The 11007-nt window shown below is 38.7% G+C and overlaps 2 protein-coding genes across 2 annotated transcripts; one reads left to right on the forward strand and one right to left on the reverse strand.

The window, feature by feature from the left end:
* On the forward strand, window positions 724–6424 carry LOC109724489 (mitochondrial import receptor subunit TOM40-1-like). The gene is made up of 11 exons (XM_020253335.1): window positions 724–1114; window positions 2280–2361; window positions 2451–2550; window positions 2645–2740; window positions 2866–2916; window positions 4345–4410; window positions 4773–4874; window positions 5249–5317; window positions 5393–5476; window positions 5649–5744; window positions 5851–6424. The coding sequence occupies exons 1-11, from the start codon at window positions 970–972 to the stop codon at window positions 5905–5907; spliced, it is 948 nt and encodes a 315-aa protein (XP_020108924.1). The 5' UTR covers window positions 724–969; the 3' UTR covers window positions 5908–6424.
* LOC109723693 ((+)-neomenthol dehydrogenase-like) lies at window positions 7096–10090 on the reverse strand. The gene is made up of 5 exons (XM_020252154.1): window positions 9771–10090; window positions 8437–8683; window positions 8276–8353; window positions 7972–8157; window positions 7096–7743 (listed from the first exon to the last, which is right to left on the reverse strand). The coding sequence occupies exons 1-5, from the start codon at window positions 9968–9970 to the stop codon at window positions 7363–7365; spliced, it is 1092 nt and encodes a 363-aa protein (XP_020107743.1). The 5' UTR covers window positions 9971–10090; the 3' UTR covers window positions 7096–7362.

The raw sequence follows: 11007 nt of genomic DNA on the forward strand, positions 1-11007 counted from the left end.
TTAGACCTAACCACCGCCTAAGCCGGTTAACCAATGCCCAAAATGATATAATCGGGTTAAAAATTTTAAGCGTGCTAAAACTAGAGTAGTTTTATGATGGATAACCCTATGAGAAGTAGGACGTCATAGTTGGTATTAGAGTCAATTATCAGCTGAAAGTGTAAGATGAGTTTTAAATGAGGTAAGTTATATAGTGGGGAGAGCGAGGCTTTCATGCTTGTAACTGTTGTTAGAAAAGCATGGCTCCTCCACAAGGTCAGTTAAGACTAGCAAGACGAGTCTCATTTCGCCTGATACTTGTAGGTCTGAGCCTGACGAGAACGTCGGGGCTTAAAAGGTGAAAGATTGTAAGACTCTAATCTTATATATAAGATATAATAGAACTAAAAACTCTTAACCTGGCTATAATATTTTAGGCGGTGACTAGACCCATTAGGTTAAGAGAGTTAAGCATATGAGGACTAAAGTACTTCTAGGATGGATGACGACTCTCTAGGAAGTTGGGACTTGGGACTCCACAATTCGATTATTTATTTTTAAATTATTTAAAATTTTATTATTAAAAATAATTTATAAGTATAAAGAGCCATAGAAATGTATTAGTCCTACTCATATTTTTACTACTATTTTGTCTCAGTTAAAATGTGGTTGGAACTTGGAAGCACAAGTTTTTATAGGTCAAGGAAAAATGGATTCACACCGAGCGAGAGCAAATGCGCCACATCTCAAAACCCTTCCAAAAACCCTCCGCAGCCGCAAAAAAGTCCTCATAACACCAACTCCTCACCTCTCTCTCTCTCTCTCTCTCTCCACCGAAAACCCCGTCACCTCCACAACAAAAAGCGGGGGAAGAAGACGACGACGAAGGGGGTTTCGCCTCCTCCAAAACCCTAACCATCCCAATCTCCTCTCTCTTTACCCTAATTTCCCTTCTCCGAAAGGGGTTAGGAACCTCTCCACCCCCTCGCGATGGGATCGCCGTCGCCGCCGCCGCCCCTAGGCCTCGCCTCCGTCCTCCCCCCGAAGGAGGCGGAGGAGAAGAAGGAGAAGAAGGTCGACTACTTGAACCTCCCCTGCCCCGTGCCCTTCGAAGAGATCCAGCGAGAGGCATTGAGTAAGCCGCGATCTTCTTATTGATCTGCGTTTTCGATCAATTGGAATGGATTTGGTTAGTGCGATTAACTGTGTGTGTAGATTGGAAGCTGGTGAATTTGCCGTTGTAGATAATTGTTTGGAGCTTCAGATGTTTTTTGTTGTGCTCAAAGTATTTTTGATGCTGCAAATACGGGGGATTGAGAGATATAATTGTTATGCGATTGCCTTGCGGGATAATGAAGCTGATAGTTGGATTTTAGGAGAATGTGTTTCTGAAGTATTGTTTTTGTTTGATTAATGTTACCGTAAGCTGATGTTAAGATCTTTGAATTACCCTTATTGCAGGATCTGATGAGTGGTTAGGTCATAGATCATATTTTCTTTGCATGCGAGAACTAAATCATAACCATGCTCAAATCAATTACGGAGTCAGAGATGCTTAGATTGGATGTTTGTTTGGATGTTCAGCGCAGTTCGTTACTTGTTTGAAATGAAGTAGGGCATTAAGTTATTTATCACATGCCGTAGGAGTTTGTTGCCTTTTCAAAATAGCATGTTCGTTTGGTCATTTGAAGATCGAAATCGGAAAACTAGTTTTGCTAGCTTTTATTGCTGAAGAAAAAAAATATGTTTGCCTTGCCTTTAACTTTATTAACTGAAAAAGGTTGCTTTGCTCTGCATTATAGTCATGGAGACTGCTTCCTAGTTGCATGAGATAAAATAGTACGAGTAATTAGGTAATTTTCTTCTAGAAATCTCTATGGAGCATATGTGGCAATTGATTGGAAGATAATTAGATAGTTTTAGATGGGAGAGGTCTTTTGCTGTTGCTTGTTTTGTTGTTGGAACAGCAAATGAATGTTACCGTCGATGGTTGACGGAGGAAAATAGTCTGGGAACTCCTACCATGTAATTGCTTTCAATGTTTAAACCAACTATGCATCACATCCTGTTTTAGAGACTTAGGGATCTTAGATTCATTTTCTGTTTGCCTAGAGTAGAATCTTTTCTGATTTCTCAATTTCTTCTAAGGGATGTCATTACTTTTAAGTCACTTGCCTGACACAATTTCGTTATTTGTGGTGTAATAGAGGTTAACATAAATAGCTAAGTTACGCCAGTGGTTGGGGTTGAGGTTGATGTAATCATGCTATTTACAAATAATTCTTTTGATGTTATTTTAGTGTCTTTGAAGCCTGAGCTTTTCGAAGGATTACGTTTTGACTTCACAAAGGGGCTAAATCACAAGTTCTCTCTCAGTCACAGGTACTTTGGTGTTTCTTGTGCTTGATAGTTTTGCCTTTCTTACCTTCTTACCTATAGCTTTTGCATTAACCCTGACAACTTATAATCAGCGTTTTCATGGGTTCCATGGAACTTCCCTCTCAATCATCGGACACTCTCAAAGTACCTACCGCGCATTATGAATTTGGTGCCAATTATCTGGATCCAAAGGTTAGTTTTCTTCAACATTTGACAAAAAAAAGCTCTAAGAGATCTTCTGGATAACTAATTGTACTTTGCAACTTTTCATGGACTTCTTTGACAGTTGATGCTTGTTGGAAGAATACTGACTGATGGAAGGCTGAATGCACGGGTGAAATGTGATCTGACTGATAACCTTACTATGAAAATAAATGCACAGGTGTTTTAGAGTAAAGCTTTCACATGTGATAATATTTAAGAAGTCAATTGTTGGTTTCTATGGTAATGTTGAGTTCTTGTTCAACTGTTTTTTTTTTTTTTTTTTTTTTTTTTTTCACTTTACAGCTTACAAATGAGCCACATTACTCTCAAGGCATGTTTAACTTCGATTACAAGGTCAGTCTCTGTTAATGCCTCAAAATATTAATTAGTTGAAACATTCTCCTTTGTCCTATGTGATGCAACCTTTGTTCAATTGAAATTGTGTAGTCATTTCTGTTAATAGTAAATAAAAGTCCAGTACAAAAAAAGTGAAGTTCTTACACTGAAATGATGCTTCTTTTTGTTTGTTTTCCATGACCATAAATTGTGCTTGTTTATTGTGTGATAATGTAAAATGGTGCTGTAGTTAAGTAACTATTGGCCACATTCTTTGAACAGTTTGCATGTGGAATTTAATGTTTTTACTGGTATGCTGAGTGCTGATATCTAGCTTTATGGTTCATGTTTTGTGACCTTTCATGACCACATTTTTGTGGTCCACTTATGTTGTGGGCTGTAGTATTGGGTGATACCTTTTGTTTATGATGTTCCATATCTCATGAACATTGCTGCAATTTATGAAATGTACACATGCTTACTACATAATAAACTGCAGTGTTAAGTGCTATTAATCTATTAGCTGCTAAGCTAGTTAAATTTGAATTCTAGAAGCATCATAGTTGGAGCTTCTGCAGAAGTGCTCTTCGCAATAGAGCTATCTCAGAAGCCCTAATAATTTGTCACGAAAGCTCTTCTAACAGCTTCCTGCTGAATCTAGGAGCAGAAGCTTTAAACTGAAGCTTATGCTTTTGGGTCCAGAAACAAAATTCAGCTTCCTGCTTCAACAAGAAGCTCTTGAATTTGTGTTTCGAAATGCCTGGCGTCTCTTCCAAAGTAGAGGACCTGCTGCAAAAGCTGGGCTCAACAGGTAGATAGAATAGTCTATAAGCTTCTTCTTAGATACTCTTTTCTTGTCTTAACAGGATTGAAATGTCTTACTCTTGCCTATGTAAGTAGAAGCTCGATAATATGTTCCAGGCAAACCTTCCTGTCGATTGGTTAAATCATTGTATTTTTTTATCTTTGGCTTCATTAATGATCTGCAGCCTATATTTGTGCTATTTTGATAATTACTTGTAAATGCTTTGCAACTTTGGTTGGGTATGACTATGGAGTTCTGTACAATGTTGTGTTAGGAATTTTGTAAGGTGTTTGATTTGTAGTGTCAACTCTTGCTAATTTTCTTCTTACTCTTGCTGGCATCTTTACTTTGCTAATAATGGGGATCATTATAGAGCTAACTTGTGTTAACAATCATTTTCTCAGTAAACTTAATCTACTTTTTTACTTCCTATAGATGCACCATAAGACCTACTAGGTGTGACTGGCAACATCTTATTGCTTAGGTTTCTGTAATTTCTTTGATATTGTATTGCTTTAGTTGATTTCTTTCTGTTGAGACTTGTTGTTTTACTTATTTAATGTTGCTTTATATCTTGTTGTGTGACCGCTTTTTAGTATCTGCTGTTTACATCATGTCATGGTATTTTTCTATACGTACAGGGTAAAGATTACAGGGCTCAATTTCAAATAGGAAACAATGCCTTCTACGGGGCAAATTATATCCAGGTAAAGGATTGCTATAATGCATTTTTAGAAATGGTTGTGTGTTGCATTTGTTAGTTGAAGCATTCCCTAACCAAAAGATTTTTTGGTAGATGTAAGTTTGTTAATGAATTGCTCATTAGTTTTTAGCCAATTTCCTGAAAGGAGACAATGATTGTGGGTGACCATGGTGCCTCATGATGCCTATGCATGCAGTAGGAGGGTACATCTTGGTTCCATATTAAATATTGCTTCGAAGTGTTTTAACTTTTAATTTTATGTACTATGTGGGAATATACAATAAAAAAGAACCAACAAACTATCAATAATTAAAGAAAGAAAACAATAAGGTGCATATTGCTTAATACCTTCTCTACCTATTTCAGAGTGTTACACCGCATCTATCCTTGGGCAGTGAAGTTTTCTGGCTTGGTCATCAGAGGAAGTCTGGAATTGGTTTTGCTGCACGTTACAATACAGATAAGATGGTAAGCATCTCCTTTCATCTTGTAGTTGTGGTCTATTATTGCTGCTGCTTAGATTCTTAAGTCCTAATGGCTGAGTACAATTTGACTGTGGAGTACGATTTATTGTCAATCTGGTAAAGCTGATTGAAGTGTGCGTAATCAAATAGAGTAATAGACGAGGATGTAGGTTTCATTTTAGAATCTTTGATTCCCTCTGGTCCTTTACTGGAGAGAATACTAGGTTTACCTAATGTCACACACTGATATACTAGGCCAATAAAATTGTAGGATTTGTGGATTAAGATGAATTTCTCCTTATTACATTTCTTTTCTGAGCCACGGAAGTGCTAGTTTGGAAAGTTTTTTCCTCTGATAAATTGCTGCAACCCTTGCAGGTTGCTACTGGGCAAATTGCGAGCACCGGAATTGTTGCACTGAGTTATGTTCAGAAAGTATCTGAGAAGGTCAGAGTTTGTTCACTAATCAACCATCGTCTATTTGCTGGAGTGATCTAAACCTTGTTTCTATGTCTCTTTCAGGTTTCCCTTGCATCTGATTTCATGTACAATCACATGACGAGAGATGTTACTTCAAGTTTTGGCTATGACTACATCCTTAGACAGGTGATTGCTTGATTCAACTAACTTTATATGCTCAATATTATCCTACACTTGTCCTGTTGGATGCTGGGAGAATATGCATATCACTTGCTACTATGCACTTCAATCGCTGTGATATCACATTCATATGTTTTATTCTTATCTTTAGTCTAATCCTGAATCAATTGAGTTGTAGTGCCGTCTAAGGGGTAAACTTGATTCAAACGGTGTTGTCGCTGCCTACCTGGAGGAGCGGTTGAATATGGGTGTCAACTTCATTCTTTCTGCAGAAGTAAGCGGCGCTTTGATAATCTTTCTTTGTCTGGTCTTGCATTGTCATACATATGTTTGATAAACAGGCAAGAAGTTAACGGAGTACGAAAATGTTTGTGTTGCAGATTGATCATCGGAAGAAAGACTACAAATTTGGGTTTGGTATGACTGTGGGGGAGTAACGTTGTTTTCGACAATTTTCCATAAGATATGCTTAGGGTGGCTTGTGCTGGTTTTCCGCTCGAGCCTCGTTAGCTTTACGACTTCCTGGCCCTAGAATTCCTTAGTGGCACCTCATCCTTCGGGAGGCGAGTTCTTTAGATAGAAAACCGGCACTTCCATTTTTATATTGATATTTGCAGGTTCATTTCCAAATATGGCTTTTGGAGACCATCAGATAATATGTGGCACTTAGTGCCATGATTCTTTGTTCATCTCTCTTTTGATGGAACAAGTCTTATGGCGGCTGATCGTGAATATCAGTTTTTCCGAATTTCTTTTTCTTGAGATATATTCTGAATCACTTGTGTCGGAGGGTAACTTGTTTAAGCCAACGAAAAAGAAACATTGTTATACATTTTTAACATTAGCTGTTGTATGAGTTTGGTTTATTTGCGCAGGTTGATGTTGTTTTCAAGAATCATGATACTGCTGCATCGAGTGTTTTACATGAGATTTTGCTTTCTTTAATTTGTATTACTCTGTGGCAAGTTTAATATGGTTTTCTTGATTTCGTACGTTCTGATATGTTCAAATTTTAATCAGTGGAGATAAAACCATTGAATGTTTTTATTTTGGGTCATCTTTATCGAATGCACTGTGAATTCCATGGAAAAATAATTACATGTGGGGATAACCTACCCTGAGTATTAGCACGGGTAAGCGGTGGCTCGTAGAAGAGAGCGGATTTGAGGGACTCGAGAGTCGAGAGGGAATTGCGGTGCATCATTCGTTCATAATGATGTAAATCTTATTTCACGTCTATGCGGGGTCTAGGTTATTTTCACGGTGTATTAGGTTCAGAAAAGAGTCGATAATTTTTTTTTTTTTTCCCCTCTACTGAATATGATGGGGGCAACGTTCCTTGCCTTTACTCCTCTCCCCGATGAACTGTGATGTTGTTGCATTTACATCCAGTAATGTGCATGTAGCGTTGCTCTTAATCGGAAAAAAGAAAAAAAAGAAAAAAAAAGAGGAGTTAAAGAAAAAGAGTTGCCTCTGAAAATAGCGCGAGGATCCTCCGGATAAGAAGGATTAATTATATTGCACTAAAGCGAAGAAAAATCAGGAGGGTTCTTTTATTAGTAAGTTAAGCAGTCGAGTAATTCTATAGATTGTACAACACACAAATCGCACAAGACATCACACAATTCTTATCGGACAATCCAAGCAAACATGAATATTAATTTTCCTGTAAAATAGATGTTCAAATTTATTAAGATCCCGTTTGGTATTTGAGACTGTTAATGTTAGCTGGCAAAATGGAGTTCAAGCAAAAACATGTAGAAGTATATTTTTTTGCTTTTGGGTGGAATCGTAATCGACTTGTTGCGAAATACGGAACGCGATATTACGTATATCATACTTTCTCACTGCATATACCGTAATCTCGTTGTAATTCCGGACAAAACCTAAGTCTACCAAACTCGTGTCAAATTAGTCTGATCAAAGTAGCACCCGGTAGGGCCATCATCAGGTAACAAAGCCAACATCACAGGACCTTTCGCACCTTCTTCGGCACTGATGATCCCCATATTCCAGTTTATGTCACTCTTAACAAAGCCGGGCCGAACACAATTTATGCGCATCTCCGGGTGCCTCTTTGCGAGAATCCTGGTGTAGACATTGAGCACCATCTTAGAAACACTGTACGCCGGCAACATCATAGGCCACCCGGCCGCCTCAAGCCCTCCATTCTTGAGGTCCTCCAAGAATGTACTCAGGAGGTGTTCTATTTTCTCTTCGTCTAAGTTGTCAACGTCGGTTAGCAGGTTCCTGATTTCGTCGTTCGGCATCCTCTGGCAGCAAAAAACATAAGAAGAGGACATCAGATTAGGTGCTTAAGCAGCAGAGTATTTAAGCTAAGAAACTCATTTTTAACTTCTGTCCATAACGAAATTTCAAAACTTCTTATCTACGAAAAGCATCGCAGCTGCTGTTTGGAGTAGACAAACTATTGTATAAGCTCCGCAAAACGAACACATAGTGAGGCTCCATAATTTGGAGGCTTGTCAAATTCGTACTACCTTGAGCTCGGATGCGAGAGAAGAGGCGTTAACTATCCTTGCTCCTGAGGTCGAGAGCTTTAGAAGAGGGAGAAGCGCTTCTGTGACTCGTTTGCATCCGTAGTAGTTGGTGTCAAGACACGTCACTGCTTCGTCATACGTCTGGTGGATCACACCTTGAATCAAATTCGTCGCCTTTCCAGATGTCTACATTGATAAAAGACCATTTATTAGCCTACTTATATTTTGCTGTTCGTTTACAGTTATGGAAGAATATATGCATTCAAATCTAATTTTCCGACAAACTGGAGAACATATTACTTACCCAAGTATGTGCATCAATGTTAAGAGCTCTAAGACCCTCAATATCAACTGATACTCCCACAACGGCTGCGTTGTTGATCTGAACCCGCAAAACATTAGTCGCTAAGGGTACTAGAGAAGAAAGAGATAAGCTTATAACCCAAAGAGTAGTGGAAACTTCACCAAAATATCAAGCTTTCCGAATTCACTTCGTATGAAATTGGCTAAGGAATTGACACTAGAGGGATCACGAACATCGAGCTGGTGGAAAACAATGTTGGAGAGATCGGACTCGTGGCAAAGGGAATCTACAGCCTCGCTTCCCCTCTTCTTGTCTCTCGCAGTTAGGACGACAGCGACACCTTCGAGGGCGAGCTGGCGTGCGACCTCAAGGCCGATCCCTTTGTTCGCTCCAGTGACTACTGCAAACCTGCAGATAGACGAAAGAGAGTTTTTAGGGCTACGAAGCAAAGAGGAGCGAGAAAATGGAGGAAGTGCCAAGTAGAGATACTAATGTGCGATGGGTGTGTCTTTTCTGTTTGCTGCCTCTTGCCTGCTGTGAAGTGGAAGTTAAAAGATGTCGGTAGTATATGCTCGAGCAGGGCGAAAAAGAAGAGAAATTATTAGAGAATTGCAGCAAGAAAGGAAGAGTGCAGTGGTGCCTTGTCAGATGAATGGTAGTGTTTTAGGACAAAAAGGTCTCTGTGGTTTTATTTTTAGAAGTAATTGGGCCGCGATTTCCTTAGGCAATATCAGTAGAGAAGTAAGGCATTTATAGTGAAGATTCATACTATTAAAGCGTCTCAGTTTCTGCAGTCGAGATTAGATCATATTTCACAGTATGAATCTTCAACAAAAGTACCTTAATGTCAATTTGGAAAAAAAAATCTCAAGATTTAAATACTAGTGATGGTATTATAGCTCAACTCTCTATATAAAAAGTCATATTCTTTTGTCACCAATACTGCAGTTATGTTATTTATTCGGTGCCGAAAAAGGGAACATAAATGATCTGCTCAGGTTGATTCTATCAAATAATGGAAATAAAATTTGAGTCTTTTCCACATTTTCAGAATTAAAGTAGAGCACATTTTGAGCAGCAAAATCATAATCAATAAATTTTGTGGACAGCACCTACGAGTTCCAAGGAGAGATAAAAATGGATCTTGTTACTTGATCTTCTCCCAATTCAAACAATACTAGGTTAAGAACAGGTCATGGTGCGTAGAATTTGCTCAACATTATTTTTTGAGCTGTAAAGCATCAAATCTCTTACATTTGAGAATACATTCTCAATCACTTACATGTAAGTGCTAATCCACATGTTTCCAATGGTCTACACCATCTAAAAGCTCAAGTAAACACATATCCATCCAAAGATCCTATAAGATTGATACAATGGCTCCAAAGCAAAATCCCCAAAACACATGATCTAACACTCCGCTATAAAATATCAGCAGATCCACAAGAGAAGCATATTCTAGTTAGCAATCAATCATCAAATCACAAGCCCAAACCTCGTATATGGCGCGATTCGAGCAACGACGCCGCCTCCTCGAACCCTCTCGACCTTCCTCGACCTCTCCCCTCCATTTCCGAAACTTAGAGTTGGGGCTCGGTGCCGCGATGGCTTCGAAGGGTTAGGGCGACAATGGCGGAGAAGTGGGGGTTGGATCTCGGAGCTCGTTAGGGTTTTGTAGGGGTGGGTGGTCGCCATGGACGGAGAGCGAAGAGGAAGAGGAGACGGTGACCGTTAAAGGCGGCGGAAGTGGTGTGGTCCCTCACCCTCGAAGATTACAGGTGCGATTTGGGTCGGATTAAAGTTTTCCATTAAATTCGGCGCTTGGTATCGATACGTTGCCGACTCTTGTGAGAAGTTGCTGTTCGTAGCGTAGCGTGTATGTTGTTTCATTATGTTGTTAAGAAGTCGGCGGCGATTATAGAGTGAAAAAGGTCAGAATTTTACAAGCACTACTATGTCTAAAACTTTGGGTTTGGGCTTGTTCCTGTAGCTTTTAAATGAGAATATGGGTTTGGGCTCGGCCTAAATGATATGTAAGAAGCCATGGGCTTACTCGGGTAAAAAAAAAAAATCGAACGTCCTTGCCAGAGCTTCTGCAATAGTGTTTTCAGCTTAGGTGCTCGAAAGAGTTAAAAAAAGAAAAAGGAATTTAGAAGCCTTTTCTTGTTTATAGTCTTTATACAACTTCTATTAAAAGTTAGGAGCAAAAAAATATATATTATAAATATCGTAGCTCAAAAGTTTATTTTTAGCTTGCTACTCAGTACTCGAGCTGCAAATACTAGGCATTTTTATATGTCAAACGTCAAACTTCTACTTTTTAATTGCAAAATCTAATTTAGAGTTGCGCAAGTAGCTTATTATCGCATATTCAATCGCGTATTAATTTCGTAAGCATATTCTCTGCTAATGATGAATGGCTTTTTCAAAAGATGTTAGAAGAAACCAAAACTTCGAAAGAGGGGATGCAGTGTAAAATAAGAGACTCCTTGTGATTTCCCACTCCTTAACATCTTTAGTTCTATGTTGCACATTACTTTTGCTTAATTATCCTTTCAGTGTTATAAAATTAACCCTGCGACAATTTCCCTAATCGTCAGTTAATAAGTCACAAAAAAAGAGTTCATCTCCTTATTGTGCATGTGATCATGATCTTAAGAAACCGTCGACAAATTAATCAAATCAGAAGAACCTTTTAACTAACACTGAGACAATAAAATGAGGCGATACAG

Source organism: Ananas comosus, linkage group 18, assembly GCF_001540865.1.
Source record: "Ananas comosus cultivar F153 linkage group 18, ASM154086v1, whole genome shotgun sequence".
Taxonomy (NCBI): domain Eukaryota; kingdom Viridiplantae; phylum Streptophyta; class Magnoliopsida; order Poales; family Bromeliaceae; genus Ananas; species Ananas comosus.